Below are 16,888 nucleotides of genomic sequence, written 5' to 3' on the forward strand. Positions count from 1 at the left end.
GATCACAGCGCCGTGGTCAAGGCCTCCGATCTTCGCTTGGTGAGCTTACCTGTCCACATGGTGATGACGAACGACGCTCGACGCACGACGAACGACGGCCACCCTGCATATAGGCTGGCACACCCTGGATATCAGCACTAAAACGGTTAAAGTCATGCACATCACTTCGTTACATGGGTGCGTAACTTTTATCGTTATTCCACCGAGTAATGACCTTCCGACCTGCTGAGATTCCCGAGATTCATATCCCAGCGCGAACGTTTATTGACATTGGCAGATACCGTTATGCACAGAGACGGGTAGTGAATAGTATCGAGTGTGGCTTTCATGGGTTCGGCGCGAATCAAGTTTCTGGGCTCTTCTGTGAAAGGCTACTCATGCAGATATGGGCATCCTCATTTGTTATGTTTTGTTAGATTGACCCACGGATCTACCACAGAGGACCAGTGGAGACCACACGAAGTCGGTGTTTTCAGGGTCTATTGCTGCCTGCTTACTGGCTATGTCACTATTTGCATGAAGAACCACGAGGACGAAGGCGGCCCCGCCTCTGACCTGGCATGGACTCCACCTCCGATACCGCGAAAAAGAGAGGAACTTCCAGTTACTCCATTCGAGATTGCAGCGACCCCACTACTCAATTTGGTGAGGTGCTGATTGTTGAGCCCAATAAGGCTGAGAGGCTTTTGTTTCGGGCACTGGTACACCGAGTACAGATTTATCGTCTAACAGTGGAACGCCCGCGACCGCCATTTTCAGGGTGGGAAAACTGGGGATGTAAGCAGTAGAAAATGCAGGGCAAGTCTGACCTCCGACATGCAAGTCCTGGCTCGCACAAGCTCGGAGGCTGTTCCTACGGTGAAGACGAGTTACTGGTGTCGTACATGGCTTCTTAGGGCTTGCTTACACCAATTTACACGCTTTCGACAGGCTGTGGTGCCAGCGTGGAAACGTGAACAAGCGCGGATCCGTTCCGAATTCAGGTGGAGCTCATAGTTTCAGCTCACCTCCGATGCATCCAGTACGCTGTATGGATGGACGAGGGATCCCACAATGGCGGAGTGAGCCCTGAATTCTGAGGCATGCGGACTGGACGAGGGTTGGAGATGACAAGGGTGCACGATAGGGCCCCAGTGTAAGCCCAGTTCCAGCGTCAACAGACCCTTGCAAATCAATACCATATGCAGCATTCTTGCGAGTTTCCTCGCTCTTATGCCTGCCTTGAGCTCACATGTGGCAATACGGTGTGTTTAGAAAGCGAGAAACACGGCAATGCAGGACCCTTTGTAGTACAAACGGTAGAGGCAGTCATCAGCTAATTACCCCACCGACACAAAGGAAGGGTCCTCGTGAACAATTAGTTACACGACATATACACCATTTTCCAGAAGGGCAGTTGGAATTGACAGCTGTATGATTGACGATTACACTGGAGCTTCCGACTTTCGCAAAGGCTCTCTTCTCCAGTCTGCGACGGATGAAGCCGAGATTGGATCTATCTTACGCAGCAAAGCTATAGTTAGCATGCCCGAAGTCAGCGCACCCTGATCTTCATAATAGGACGATCAGTCATCTCGAATTGGTCAAAATCTCGAGAAGTCTTCCAATCGCAGGCATAGCCCGAATGTGCTCGTAGTCCTCCAAGCGTGGCTAGCTTAATCGCCTATCGTCTACATCTCTCGCTTACCCCGTTCCTCCCGCCCCAAAACAGGCACTACGAGAGCTACATTCGTGCCAAATCCGGCAATAATTGACTTCCCCTCCCCGACAGACAGACCCAAAACTGTGTCTGTATGCTTCCTTCTCGCTCTAGTGCAGCGATAATCACCAAGGTGAGGCGAAGCAGGATAGTAGCCCACCACTAAACAGAGAGCTGGATGTTGCATGTACGCTTGTGCCTAGTTTCGAACTTCGCCCAAGCGGCTACAGGTGCACACATACGTGATCATGTGGCACAGTCAGATGCAATTGCTACACTAGCTCGGAGATCTCACAGTGATGTTTCAAAGAGTGTGGTATACAGCCTTATATGCTAGAGATAGTCTACATCCTCTGCAAATAGAATGAGGCTGAGGTATCGGATGTGATCGAGTCATTGCATTTGATCTCCGCGCTCAAAGTCAGCCTTGTAAGGTATCAGAAGAGGCTGGCAATATCAGCGATACAAATTCGAAGCTGTATAGAGAGCTAATGTGGAAATGGTAATGACCTATCATTCTTTTACCTCATCTATAATTAGGATAAGCTTGTTCTTTTGATGCGCCTTGACAAAAGCATTTGATTAATGTATGGGAGTTCCATAACACTGGATATCTAAATGGGGTATCTGCAGGACTTCTTCTTCATTCGTTAGATGTAGGGTGAATTAATAATCTGATACCCTATTATCATTATTATTAGGCTACTTCTCATGAAGTACGCATTCCGCAGCATCCACGCATCTTCCATCTGTTGGCCTATGCAAAGAGGAAAGATGAAGGTAAAGTAGCAATCGACCAGATATAATAAGGTGAACGATCGGACTGGCTGAGCATGTCACAAAGGAACATAATCAACAAGGACCCAGATATTGACCATTGATAGCGGCGGTACTTCAGAATATAAACTATCCGTTCATAGTATTCTTCATACAAGCATAATATCCAATTAAACTGTCCTCGACTTGAATCTTACCATCTGGTTGTAGAAAACATTCTCTCATAAAACATGTGCATATGCAAATACAGAGAATTGGGTATTCTGAGTACAAGCCCTCTGCAGTATCCCACATATGTCGAGCCGTTGAACACGCAGTCGCATGAACCCTACCGTTACACAACATCCATCGATAGCTCGCAGTCAGCCCTACCCGTATATACATGTACGCACATACATCCATACATGAAAACAAACACACAAAACAAACAATATTTCCCGTCTTGCTTTTTTCCTTTCCCTGGTATACCTTACCTTACCGCGTTTATTTTCTTTTGTTGTAGTTCCCTTAAACGCGATATGCGGTTCCGTTCGTATTTGTGGGCGGTGTGGGTGGGGGTGGTTACAGGCGTCAAAACCTCAATAAACCTCGTATCGTACCGCGGCTTGCCACCCAACAATATTATCATCAAAAACCTGTTCTTTGCTCCTGCAGGGACTTTTCGCTAATGCGTCTCCTCAACGAATTCGCGATGACGATGGCAATCATTTCACGAGAGAGATGGGGAAAATCTATTAACACGGCTATAGAGAGATTCTAAAGAAGTAAGAGAGTAAGATGATCACCTAGAAGTCAGTGGAGAGGGTACGTACCTATCAGGTCAACTTGCGAAACACGTGCTCTCACCTACGCTCCCAAAACACATTTTATTTTAAAAACAGAACACAAAACTCGTATATGCAATTGAAGAAACTACCAAAATCCTTTTTCTTTTTCTTCTTCCTCAGCTCTCATCCAGTCGAAAATGCACGTCATCGATTGTGCCATCCCGTCCATGTGCAATTGAATCAATTCTCATGCCCTTCCCGTCCGGATTCGACGGCACAGAGCGAACCAGAGAATACGCACAGCCAACGTGGCTTAAACGACAGATGCAAAGAGACACAAGGAGAATAGAGAGAGCACTGGACTGGAAAAGATCTGCAATCCAAGTAGCTGTATGAGGGTTTACGAGAGCAGAGGATAATAGAACAGCTAACTATGATGATTGTGCACATATACGAATTCAACGAGTGGTTGAAGACACACAGACAGATACATGTGAGGGGGAGAAGAGAGAAGTGCGAGTCAGGTATCTTGATCGGCAATCGTTCATACAGTTGGGTGCGCTGGGGGGCACGTTCGAAGTCACACCATTTTTCGGTGCAGAAAGATGGCCCAATGTAGGTATGGGCATGTACAATGAAGTAATTGCAACACCACATTTCAAATGAATTCGTGTAGCTCCTTTCCGTGTCAGAGCTTCAAGTTATTGGGAAGATGTTGGAATGTGTCCACTGTTGGTTACAGATCTAGGTTATACTTCCCACTCCACTTGATGATGGGGGTGTTGTAGTTACAGAGATTAAAGTTCGGCAAGCCGGGATACGGCAAGACTATGAAATGGTTTCCGGGGATTTGATTTGAAAAGAGAGGAAACAAGATCAAAAAGGAGAATTAACTAGAAAAAGGTAGATAATTTCAAGTCTAATTGGAGAAAGGTGATTAGTCAATGCCATGAATGAAGCAGCAAAATATCGTCATTTGCTGGAGAAAGCATGTACTGTGTACAGTGTGCCACAGGAAGAATACGAGGTCTGGCCGTGATCGACAGAGATACATAGGATAGGATGGGATGGTATTCTTCATTGACAAATCGATTGTTGGGGAATAATCTGTACGAACGACGATCTTTGCGCTCAGACTTCGACCCAAGAGCCGCCTTCAACAAACGTGCCCCCGTGAACGATTGCGATGGGCACGACGAGCGCGATGGGCGCGATGGGACTTGAAAGCAAGTGGGAGTGGGAGTAACTGGAATTGGGATGGGAGAGGGTGGAAGTGGATTTCTGTTGCTCTCTTTAGAGACAACGGCTCCCGCCTCGGAAAGTTTAATGCCTTAACCGCATTGGGAAGGCCAAAAAGATAAGCTAGTCTCGACTTGTAAAGAACGTGGTTGGTCAACCAGCCAATACAGATCCATGGACTATCCCGTCACCCTAGATGGGACTAGTCTATTGGGAACGTACAAGGGATCTAATCTCTACCGTATACAGTATCTGGTCAGTTTAGTCGTTGAACGGAGGCATCAATAATCCTACGAGCACTACTCGTAACACTCTATGTAGGTACTTGTACAGTACTACAGTAGTTAGCAGTAGCGTGTAGTAAGTACAATGTACCTGTTTCTTTTTACTTCGGCATGGACCTCTCCCTCGTTCGTGCGCTCAGGAGACTTTTAATTCATTGATTAATTATAGGTACGGAGTATCTAAGTATTCACTATGACTAAATACTCGTAAGAGCAGAAAAATAAAGAGCATTGCTGGGATTCAAACGGCTCTCTCCGTGTATGATGGTATGAGACCGGCTACATGGCGATAGCTTAGTCTACTTTGTAGAAATACGAGGTAATAGTGGAGACCTCTCTCTCTCGTGTCGCCATTGTAGCGCCGCCGTGCGGAGCATTTCATCTTGCACACCAGAGCACGATGGGGTAGTTACGGCCCCGCTTGAGGGATTCAACCGCCGCCGTACCCTCCCATCCCCTCGACCCATATGAATGAACTGGCGGTGGATCGGATGAGACAAGGAAGACCCGTATCTCTCCTTTGGTTTCGTCATCGGCGAGATGGAAGAGGGCTAGGAAACCTTACTCCTGTTGTAGGAGAGATCAGGTGATTCCTGCAATGGTCGCGAGGAGGGTAGAACAGAGCGGATGAATCGGCGCAGACAGTGTGGAGGACTTGCAGAGATCACCAATGTAGATACACCTCGACAAGCGAATTTCTTGTCAATCTTATCGTGTTCATTCGAGGACCTACTCGAGGGGGTAAAGTTTGGTCGGAGGGCATTGCGTGGCAGCGCATGCTTGAAGGTCTTCGGTCTCGCTGGGCACTGTGATGGCTTTTCTTGTCTTGTCGAACTAGGCCATCGGTATTGGAAGTGTACTGTATGTACGGAGTAGTTATCTTCCAGTACTGCGAGACTTTTGGGTTTACGAGCAGATAATCCAAGTTCTTGCAGGTAAGGTGTTGTCGCCCTGCGCGCCACCGACGATGCTCGCGTAATCATCCAACTGTTGAGATACAACTCCCTCCTACCCAAGTTCCCTTTTGGTCCCTTCTCGAAGCGCCATTCAGTGCTTTCTCCTCAAATGTCGTACAAGGGGATCTGGTAAGTTAAGTGGGTGGGCATCGATTGGCGCTGCCTGTTGATCCCAACAACCCGTCCATACCTACACTGCATGAAGGTAAAACGGCCATCTCATCTCATTATTATTATTATTGCCGATGTCACTGGCGGAATGAGATAGGCACTTGTACCTGTCCGTAGCTTTTGAGATAAAAATTCCTATCCATACACCACACAGCATACACGCACGCCATCTAGCCTTTATTCTAAGCTACGGGTATGTAAACCTGATAATCTCCTAATACGGGGAAGAGACAGTTTGAGAGGGGCCGGGCAAGGTGCTTGGTGGCGGCGACGGCGGGCGGCGATAACTAGAGGGGACGGGGGTGGAGGGGTGTGTGGCTAACTACGTCGCTTACTTGGGAACGCATGTACAAGTCGAGCTAGTGTTAAGTAACAACAACATCAGGATGCTCACGAGGAGAGCAGCCGGCAGATGTATTGGGTACAATAAGTTTACAAGTTAATGGGGTCTCTGGCAGGGAATCATGCTGGGATGCATGGCTTACTTAGCAGAGGCACAGTGCCAAAACCAAAGCAGAACGAACGGCGATCAACTGGGTAGACGAAAAGCCACACAGTGCGTGACATAGTTAAAAACCTACGATGCGACGCACTAGTGTAGGCGCAAGATGATAAGTTGAATACTTGTGAGTATGATAAGTACCAGGTACTCGTAGTAGGCATAGCATAGTTAGAGCCAGAGATCAAATACGAGAGAGTAGCTGCCGTTTGTAGTCCGTGGTGTATCGACTTGGTATGGTCTGTTGTCGGTGGTAAGGCCGCAATCTGCTCCATCCTGTGTGCCTCGGCGTAGATCCCTTCCTTTAGTTACAATTTCCAAATACCTATCTACGAGTACCCCGAATCCACACCTAACCACACATGCAGTAGCAATGCATACTCCTCCTCTTAACTTCCCCTGTGGCCGACCAGAGTACCCTGCGTTCCCCCCTCCACCGTCATCGACCCAAAGGCCTAGCCACGCGAGGATCTGGTCCTGGACCGTCACCATCTAGGTGGAGATAGTGTCAACATAGCACATACAGCACCTTGTATGTATGTGTAAAACCATACACTGGGAGCACCTTGGGGTCTAGGCTTGGTCACTTGCCAATGCGAAGGCTTGCAGCAGTGATGGCTGGGACTGCACTGTATACTTGATCCGTAGGCAGGTAACTAGCCGCTGCGACCGTCTGTTCTCCTGCGCCGAACGGCCTCTATTCCTAAGCAAACTGCTACCACCAGTGGCTTGAGATCTGATGATATAGAGCCCCAAGAGGGTGGATTTAGTAGTGCATATTCTTAAGGCTGTAGAGCCGTCTCAGTAGCATACTCCGAAGCGCGTTGATATACTTTCGTATTCATAGTGGTTATCTCGAAAGTTTGAGTAGAGGAGGTGCAATTGCCGACTGTGTATTTGAATTTACCTCTATTATCTTTTCGTCTTGGGGGCCATAGCCGTTGGCCAAGCGGTTGGCGCGGGTAGGGCTCTTCGAATCAGTGCCGGGGCCATTGTCTGCCCTCCGTGTTTGCTATCAGTATCTCCTCACTCAGATGTCGAATAACCATGCATGAATCATGGGCGGGCGGCTACCACAATCGCAGCCGACGTCGACATCAACTTTCAGAACGATGAGCACGATGCGGGCGCGACGAATGATGACGACGTGAGAAAATGGAGTATTGTGTGGATGCTATGTCGTCCCGAAACAGTACAGCAGTGAGCGCATATGTAGTAGTACTGATGCACTGCGCTGCACTGCACTGTACTGCGCTCCACCGGATCGGAGGTGGGCAAGCAGGCCTGCATCGGAACCTCCAATCGCATTCGCAGGAGAGTCGCCAGTGTAGATGCCCTCAGATGTTGGCAAAGGACAAGGCAAAGACGGCAGCCTTCTCTCTCTTCGTGCATACTATGACGCCGAATGTCTCTGAATCCGTCTAAGTCAGAACGAACCCACCGTAATCATCAGCATACCCTATCTCTCCCCAGTTCTGAGACCCTCTCTCTTCTCAGCACGGCGACGTCTTGCCCGTCCAGTGCGCGCACAGAACGCAGTTGGATGGCGTCATGGAGCATGGGTCCCTAATCAGAAACCAACAGCCTCGTAAATTGCGAGTCCCTGCATTCACCCAAATGCGCTCACCCCATACGTAGGTACCAAGCGCACAGCATCGAGAGGAGGAATTTTCTCTCTCTGCTGCTACCTCCCCAGGATGGTATGAGATCTCTTTTTTTTTTTTCATTCTCAAACATTAGTCTTGTCCGATGCAGCGAGCAAAGTACCCACGCGAGAAAGACCGCATCGCTAACTAGCTGGGGGCAGTATACCAGCAATGCACATGCTGCATTTCACCCTCATTCAACACCCATATCCTTGATACCTACATACAAAACGGCCGCTCCGTACTGTACGTAGGCGCGTAGATTGAAAATTGAGAAAAGTGTGTGTGCGTATGTAATTCGTTTATGCGAGTGTGCGTGACATTTACAAAATCCATGGTCACCTTCCTAATTTCCCAAAGTTCGCCCTCAAGAATAATAGGAGGAGATGAAGGGAGAAAAAAAAAAGCCATCCAACAGACCGTGGTTTGCCCCAGAAAGGCTTTCTTCGGTGTTGCAAATCTAGAGAATTGCTGTATAGGGAACCTGAACGTTGGGTTGGGGCGAAAGGTTAAGGTGGTGGTAGATGGTGGTGGTGGTGTGAGGGAAAGAAGAGGCCGAGGTACATGCTCGTCGTAGGAGATGCCTACTGTGTAGTGTGTACTGCGTGTGTGTGTGTGTGTGTGTGTGTGTGTGCCTGGCTACTACCACCCACCCAAGGGCCAAATCCCCACCCCAACTTTGGTGCTGTTTCGCCGTCTGCCCTCTTCGAAATCGCCTCCGCGGGAGATGCCGCACCTGTCAACCACTCTTCTTCCAACCCACCCGCTAAATTACTCCTACATCTTATCCACTACTACATTCATCCATCCCCATACACCAATTGTTCCCCTACCCTGCCTTTGCCCTGCCCCTACTATATCCATACCATACTCTAGGGTACACATATACTATCCAATGCCATGGGAAAGGCCCAGGGCACCAAAGGACAAACCTCAGGGGGTTCGATGCCCCATGAGAACGGGGGGCATGAATGAGATAGATTAATTCACCACGAGTCCGTTGGATCCTTATTTTTACATACTTCCTTGTAAGGCAGGCAGGCAAACAAACATACATACACTGTACAGATGGACAGACAGCCAGACATACGTACCGACAGGCCAGGCATGTAGTAGGCAAGGTAGGTAAATGATGATCGATCTATTTCCCCTCTCCTCTCTACTTCTCCCCCAATAAATCGCCCTTTTATCTGTATCCGAGTCTGGGGTTGCGTCCGAAATAGAAGAGGCACAAGTGGCCAACCCCAACCCTTTCTCGCTGCATGCCAGCCAACACTTTCTGTAAATGCCGTTGATGCTATTGCTGTCAATTGGTCCTCAAGGTACAGAGTACCTTGTATGCCGTGCTGTGTATGTAGGCATCTATGTAGATGGATGATGCAGTTCGCATGGAGTCCGGCGCAAAAAGTAAAGTCGTCCCCCCCGCGCGTGGTCCTCCACTGAGTCGAAATGCTGGGTCGGACACGGCTGGTCCCGCCCGCATCACGCCCACCAACCACCACCACCATCACATTGGCCTACCACAGGCAAACAGACAGACACCACTTGGGAAGGTTACAATCAATGCCATGGAGAAATAAGACGCCTATTGCGTAGACGTGAAAAAACAGGACGGAAGCGAGCTTGTTCAATTCCCAAGGAGAAACGCCACAGAAAAGCAAATTGCGATGTTTGGTAAGATCTGCCTGGGAATAAGAGGGGGATATGGGTGTAGTTTGAATCCGATGGATGGAGGTCCAGTAGTTAGTCACTTGGTAAGTTGGTGGTAGTTAGTTACTCCGTAGACAGAGGGCGGTGGTGGTAAGGGTAAGGTGGTGGTGGTAACGGTAAGGTGATCGTGGCTAAGAAGAAGAGGAGACTTGGTGGTGGTGGTGGTGGTGGGGTGAGTAGCAATCAGTTACCACTAACAGCAACGCTACGCCCTCCTGCCTGTCCCCTTCGCCCCCATCACCCTCCCAAGATCCAGACAGGCCTGTTACCCCAGGCGCACAAGGGACTATCGAACGGACTTTCAAATTGCGATCGTTGGTTTCTGTATGCACCATGGTAGGTAGGTATGCTGCGAGCGAAAGTGATGATGTTTTGAAGTGCGACACACAGATTGCAGGAGGGAGAGGAAGAAGGATTCGTCAACAAGTATTCAAATAATCTTTCATTAATCGTCTGTTCCAACTATTGGGCGAAAAGTCCGGCTGCCTCTGCTGCCCGGATGCGAGCAATCCGCCTCTATGGTAAGACCGTTCATTGCACACGTGAATGCCTTGCCCTTGCCTGGGCCTTGCCTTCCTGGCCCCAAAGAATCCCTTGCATAGCCTATATTGGCCCTGTAGTCGTTGCTTCACTGCCTCGTGCAAACATCCCAGACATGTCAGCTTGTTCCCTGTCCGTTGGCCTCCCACCTACCCAGGTACTTGCCGATTAACAGAAAAACAAGAGTACCTCCCATTTGTTCCAACAATATTTACACACCCTTGGCAGAAGAATAAAAGCAAAGACAAAAGGAACAGTAGGCGCGATGAACAGGAAAAAAATGTCGAAGAGTAGACGTCCGAGAATTCGCGGTTGGGTAAAGAGCAACAAGGGATAACAAATGTAGACCCAAACTAGCCTACGGGACATTGCAATGTCCCAGAGAATTAAAAAAAACCATCCCCCTAGAACAAGTTTTGATCACGAAGATCCAAATCTATAATGCGATGGAAGACGTTGAAAAACGTTGGGGCGACAAACGTTGATAGCGTAAACGCGCAAGACATACGAAAAGGTATCGGTCAAAAGAAGTGATGAGCGGGCTCAACAGGCGGTGCATGAAGAAAATAAAACGGATGAATAAATTGTCGTCGACGAATGTACAGAATGGTATAATGGGTTGTCGCTGAAACGCAGCAGAGAAGAAAATTAGACAGTGTTGGTGCGTAGGCGGTGCTGCTGTTGCTGGGTCTTGTAGGCGATCTGCCTCTTGCACTCTTCAGGTGCGGTCTTCATTGTGACCTTGAAAGTGTCTCGTACGCGAGTGCGGAGCAGAGCCTCGAGCGAGGTGTAGACACCGGTGTCGATGCCGTTCTCTCCCTGGCTGTTCTTGCAGTAGCGCTCGGAGAACTTGTCAATGAGCTTCTCAACCTTGCGAAGCTCCCCGAGGACAAGCTGGGTGCGGAAGGTGTCCTCGTCGTCAGACTCGAGACGGAAGTCACCCACGGACATGGGTGTGTGGATGAAGTTCTCCAATTGAGTGTTCGAGGTGTCGTTGGTGCTCACACCAGCGACGGCTTGGTACCAGGACAGAACCTTGGTAATGGTGAAGGCAATGGTGGTGGAGAAGTGGGGGTTCGACGAGCAAGGGCAGGCAAGCAAGACGAATAGCTTCTCAATCGCGGACTTGGTAGTGGAGAGGACGGTGTCCAAGGTGGGAAGACCGTTGGGGTTACCGCTGAAGTCGCCCGCACAGGGTTGGGAAGCTGGTGGTGAGTAGAGGCTGTTCAGTGTCTCGAAGGCGAACTTGGTGCAGTGATCGTGGTTCTGAGTAGTAGCAGAGGAGGGAGGAGTGGGGAGAGGAGCGGGAACCATCGGTGGCGGCGAAGCCATCATCTTCTCTGGGTTGAACACTTGAAGGCTGGGCTGCTCAGGCATGCCGAAGAATTGCGGGCTTGCCATGGGAGGCGAGTGCAAACCCTCCATGGGAGCGAACATCTCAGGCTGGCTCTGCAGGCTCGTCGATCGGCCATGAGCAGGAGCGTGCGTATGCGGGTGGTATGGTGCTTGAGGGAACTGGGGGACGCTGGTGAACAGATCGGAAGGGCTCTGGAACATGAGCTGCTCGTCGTTCGACCAGCCGCTAACGAATGAGTTGGTGTCGGAGTAGGGAGACTGGCTACCGTCAAAGCCATTGTTCATGAAGGCATCTTGGTAGTGGAATTCAGGAGTAGCAGGGCCGAAGAAGAATGGGTCCGTTGGCTCGGGAGAACTCTCCACGTTGTAGGTGGTGGTAGTAGCAGTGCGAGGGATCATATCGACCGGCCTGGGACCGAGTGGGCCAACGGAGCTTGCTGGAGACACATCACGCATGATGGTGCCATCAGGGTTCCTGTTCTTGCGAGGCTTGCCCAATCTGAATCTCATATGAGTTTCCTGAACATTGGAAGTTGACCCAGATAAGGAAATACATACCTCATGGAGGGCGAGTAGTTGCAGCAGATACCCATGTTGCCACAGCGGTGGCAGGTTGGGCGTACCTGTAGGACTCGATTAGATCTTGCAATTGCTTGCCAGGAAGGTTTGAAGCATACCTTATCGCACTTGACCTTGGCTCGAGAGCAAGCATCGCAGGAAGCTCGTAGCTTTCGAGGCTTCGCCTCACCGTTGGCATTGGTGACCATGGTGGTGTTGGGGGGGAGGCTGGCAGACATTCTGCAGTCAATTGGTGGTGAATGAGGTTGTTGATTTGGGATTTGTTGGGGAAGAGCTTGGAACATGATCAAGGAGGACGATAGAACGGTCGAGTGAGCTTTGTGGGGGGTTCAGAAGGAAGCTGGAAGGTGAGTAGGAAATATATATGGCGAGCAACAAGTTGCAGCAGTACAGGAATCCAGGATGATGCAGACTCCCCCAAAACGACTAGCGTTCAAACGGAAGGGATCTGTGGATCCTACCACGCCCACGACGCCTACGCCTAGTTACAGCAACCCACACCTACTCATCCTAACCACAAGCATCCATGAGCATCATACCTCGTAAAAATGTGGAAAAGGGAAGGGAGGGGAGGGGGAGGGGTGTGTGTGTGTGTGGGAACATCCTGGCAGCATTCAGAGGGCTTACACCCACCGGCGAAAGCATCCTAGCAGGCCTGCACAGCAGCGCGTTGTTGGCTGGGGCTGAGGCCAAGTCTTACACTTTCGTATCCTCCATTCGGGATAGCAGTAGCACTCGTTGGCTGCAGGGTGGGTGGTAAGCATATGGCTGCCGCTAAGAGATGCCTGCTTGAAGCATGAGCCAGGAGTGAATGGATTGTGGACGTGTAATGTGTGTCTGTGTGTTTGTGTGTGGATGTGGACGTCAATGTGGATATGGGTGCGGATGTGGGTGAGCACAGATCTTATCGCTCCTCTCCTTCTAACTAACTAAACTACACCACACTACCGTACTCCGTACTCATGTATGTACTTGTGTTCTATGCTACTAGACTCTATACTCTAGAAAGATAGAGAGTAATTTGAGGAGCAGAACACGAGCGCGCAGGATTCGGTGCTTCTGTAGATCAGTTCAACGGATACAATCCTCCACTGGCTTGTCTGGTCTGATTTGGTCACAGGGAAGCAAGCCCCAAGGGCAGGCCAGGTAGGGTAGGGCAAGACATAGAACGGGGCAAGACAAGGCAGCGCAGGACGTATAGGCAGGCAGAGAGCAACACAGAAACAGAGTGGTTGGAGCAAAGCAGGGCAAGTCAGCGCAGTGGGATGACGAACCAGCGACATGGGGGGTTTGGTTGTCTCGAAGTTGCTGTGGGCTCGTGGCGGGCTCCCAATACTGTGAATGATCGCCAGTCGCTGGGAATTCGCCCTCTTCATGACGAATATGCACCAGGAGAGTAAAGTACTGTGTAGGAAACTGTTGTGGATTCTCGCTGCGTTAATTATTTCTCAAGTTGGATTTTCTTGGAGTTGTCTTTTAATTGGGCTATGGGCTGGACCGTGGACCATGAGGTCTATGGGTCTGTGGATAGCAACAATGTGCCTTTTCTTTCCCTCCCAGTCGTTCGGTCTGGGTGTTGAGCCGGTTGATTGAGGTAGATTGGTATCCACGAGGGCTCTGGGAGAAGCTCCAGTGGCTCGGGACATTGTTCGTACCCTCGTACCCACTCAACTCGTGTAGTTGCAAGTCCAAGGGCAAACTTCAATGACGCTGTCCTTGCGCTGCCGCTGTCAACGCCTCCTCTAGGCTGGAAAGGTGAAAGAAAGAAAGATCCATCCCCGTGAGAACAATAATAATTTATCATTCGAGTATTGAAATTGGAACAAGCGAAATTGAAGTATACGAGGTGCGAAAGATTACAGTCAGTAGTAAGCTGTTTTCTAGCATCTCTCTTTCGGACATCGTTACAGTCCCAAAAGGGAATCTTCGGTCGTGCTCTAGCGCTGACGGACCTTTTCGAAGCAGAAGCGTCTTCTCCCTTTCGGCCCTCATCGTTAAACTTATCTGGACTCTGGAGGTGTAAGCGGCCAATGCAAGTCAACCTGCCACAAAGTGGCACTATAGTGCGTTGCCTTAGCATGCCTATAATCATAATCAGCAGCATCATCGTCATCATCATCATCGCTGCGTCCACCACTTCACCTTTTAGTTGACAGCGGTGTCATCAGAATTGTTTCCTCCTTGTGGGTAGGGCGCACATAAGACAACGCAAGGGTGAGGCCCTTGCGGTTGGAAGACAATGCCGCCGCGCCTGTGCAGTAGATAATTTAAATACTGAACCACACAATGGTACGGTATCGCAATACTGGAGTGCGTGGTGCGAGGGTCTGTATTCAGGAATGGAATATGCCGGTGAGACGCTGCGTGCATTCTCCAAGTATCATTGGTCCTGTTTGTGGCAACATGAACGGATAGGAATACAATGAGCACACGAGTCCTTCGAGAAACTCGTCAGCGTGATGGCTGTCATACACCGGCATTGCGATACTGGGTTCTTGCTGGACAGCCCTTGAGGACGTTTCTCGCCTTGACACACTGTCAAACCGCCGATGGCACCATATGGCCCTCCAGTTTTTCCCACGAAGAGCAACAGTATATTTGCAGCTTTGATTACTCCCATCCGACAGCATCCCGAAGCGACGCAAAGTGGTCACAAATCGTTTACAGGAGCCATGCTAGCTGCAATAGCGAACCCTCGTGCTGCAAAAGCCAGATGAAGAGCTTGCTGGAATTTGATCCTCTTGTTGTAGCAAGGCTGCGGGGACTGCATCGTCAAGTTGCCGTGCCGCCTTGTCGCTGCTTGATTCGCCTATGTCAAATTGACCGCTATCAGGGCATTATTCGAGGGATGCGATGGATGGATGCTTCATGTCGGGAGTGGATGAATTGGCCCGATGCCCGAAGCAGAGGATGACAAAGTAATAATGAACTGGTAAAATTCACCACCACAACCCTCCGACTGGTCTCCAACACCTCAATTCCATGTGGCTTACTTCCCAAACACTAGCAAGATGAGTATTTCTTGGTTTGCAGCGGCCAACGGTCGCTGGCTCCGAAACGTCCCCAGATGGTAAGAACTTATCGTCCGAATGTGTAGATTCTGGCGCCGAACCGACGCCAATCCAATTGCATTGCACCTCTTCGACCACAAAACTCCCACTTTTCCTTTCTCTTTGTCCTCATGCTCGTAAATGACGTATCCATTTCAGATAGAGAGCATAGCTCTGGGTAAGAGATCTCCACGAATTGCGTGCGTACTGCAAGTGCATGCCTCCATACTGGTTGGGTGACGGCACCGCTGATCACCTGAATGAAGGTGGATGACAACCTTGTCTATCCTGCGCGCATTAGATCAATTGGTCGGCAACACTTGACCGTACGATACCCGATCAACACTGATTCCATACTGTATGTATACTACGCCTGGGAGCTCGTGTGCGCCACGATACAATACGAGGTACTCGGTCTTCTCTGCCGTCGTAGGCGCCCACACACACTCGCGCACTCGCGCACACATACACACGATGGAGTCTTTAGCCACGCTTGGCCAGACTACCAATCGCCTCGGATCTCGAGTACATGTGCTGCTGATACGAAAGCTTTCAATGAGTCTCAATAGGGCAAAGGAACTCTGAAACGGATAACTAGCCGCAACTAACTGTTGCGATACTGATAGACGGCGTGCGCAATGAGTCCGAGATCGCCGACCGGCTTGCTTGTAACTCGCTACTCACCCTAACGCCGCATACAAAGTAAGCTTGCACATAACAATGGCCGGATTGGCTTCGCGCATACTCGAAGGTCTCCCTCAAGGTATTATTACGTACCATACCGCCTGTTTCCTGTATAGATTCGATCGATACGAATACCAATGGATAATGGAAACAAGACGTCGAATGGAAAGTGCGGCACATGAGCACCCAAGACTCGCCCTATTTGGAAGCTGGACGGGGAATGGAAAACCATAGCGGTCCACGCGCTCAAGAGTGCTTGAGAGCAGTAGTGGCAAGTGCCGTTCCATAGGGCCTGCATTTGGGTTTGGATTGGAACTGTACGCAGTATCATAAACTTGCAAGCATTCTATTACGCACCTATTTGGTCGTCCTTCCCAGGGTCCTCTACATTTGATGTATGCACACTGATGACCTCTCATCTAAAACTTTCACGTACTGCATTTCGACGCAGGGTCCAGCGGGTACCGTGATGAGGTGACTACGAGCTTGTGGATATCCTGGATGTAGGCGAGGCCAGACTGATCCCCGACATGGAACTTGTCGTGCTTGTATAGAGAGAGAGAGAGGAAGGCAGGAATGCAGGAAGGCAGTCGGGCCTATCAATTTCCGCGTGGCTTGTTACAGGGTGTGTTGGTCTCCAGATCTTTTCGGTTAGTTAGTCACCTTCCAAGAGGCTTCATTCAATTAGTTGTTGCTCATAGCGCCACTCCGGACTTGTATGTAGGTCTGATCTCGTTGAGGATTGAGCAGGCACTGGCAGGATCAATAGCATACACTACGTCCCCGTGCGCAACCGTTCACAGGACTGTTGATCATACCCGGATGATCGTGATAGCCACATTGCGTGTTCGAACTGCATCGCAAATCCAAACTGCTTTTTGATTGAGGGACATGATGTCATGTCTATCTTGCTGCTTGAGTTGTAGACGCG

At 49.8% G+C, this 16,888-nt stretch overlaps 5 protein-coding genes across 5 annotated transcripts; 2 read left to right on the plus strand and 3 right to left on the minus strand.

Annotated features, from left to right (window-relative positions):
• Positions 1 to 2,644: 2,644 nt before the first annotated feature.
• On the plus strand, positions 2,645 to 3,314 carry BU24DRAFT_111233 (uncharacterized protein). Its single transcript, XM_033520798.1, has one exon. It carries the CDS (start codon positions 2,707 to 2,709, stop codon positions 3,142 to 3,144), a length of 438 nt encoding a protein of 145 aa, XP_033387382.1. The 5' UTR covers positions 2,645 to 2,706; the 3' UTR covers positions 3,145 to 3,314.
• On the minus strand, positions 3,315 to 4,042 carry BU24DRAFT_111234 (uncharacterized protein). The gene has a single exon (XM_033520799.1). The coding sequence runs from the start codon at positions 3,898 to 3,900 to the stop codon at positions 3,484 to 3,486; it is 417 nt and encodes a 138-aa protein (XP_033387383.1). The 5' UTR covers positions 3,901 to 4,042; the 3' UTR covers positions 3,315 to 3,483.
• A 4,874-nt stretch (positions 4,043 to 8,916) lies between these two features.
• BU24DRAFT_111276 (uncharacterized protein) lies at positions 8,917 to 9,712 on the minus strand. The gene has a single exon (XM_033520800.1). The coding sequence runs from the start codon at positions 9,544 to 9,546 to the stop codon at positions 9,025 to 9,027; it is 522 nt and encodes a 173-aa protein (XP_033387384.1). The 5' UTR covers positions 9,547 to 9,712; the 3' UTR covers positions 8,917 to 9,024.
• Positions 9,713 to 10,759: 1,047 nt separating this feature from the next.
• On the minus strand, positions 10,760 to 12,478 carry BU24DRAFT_111321 (uncharacterized protein). The gene is made up of 2 exons (XM_033520801.1): positions 12,322 to 12,478; positions 10,760 to 12,267 (listed from the first exon to the last, which is right to left on the minus strand). The coding sequence occupies exon 2, from the start codon at positions 12,152 to 12,154 to the stop codon at positions 10,937 to 10,939; it is 1,218 nt and encodes a 405-aa protein (XP_033387385.1). The 5' UTR covers positions 12,155 to 12,267; positions 12,322 to 12,478; the 3' UTR covers positions 10,760 to 10,936.
• Positions 12,479 to 14,495: 2,017 nt separating this feature from the next.
• Positions 14,496 to 15,467, plus strand: BU24DRAFT_111331 (uncharacterized protein). The gene has a single exon (XM_033520802.1). It carries the CDS (start codon positions 14,646 to 14,648, stop codon positions 15,135 to 15,137), a length of 492 nt encoding a protein of 163 aa, XP_033387386.1. The 5' UTR covers positions 14,496 to 14,645; the 3' UTR covers positions 15,138 to 15,467.
• Positions 15,468 to 16,888: the final 1,421 nt, after the last annotated feature.

This window comes from Aaosphaeria arxii, assembly GCF_010015735.1.
Source record: "Aaosphaeria arxii CBS 175.79 unplaced genomic scaffold BU24scaffold_2, whole genome shotgun sequence".
In the NCBI taxonomy this organism is placed as follows: domain Eukaryota; kingdom Fungi; phylum Ascomycota; class Dothideomycetes; order Pleosporales; genus Aaosphaeria; species Aaosphaeria arxii.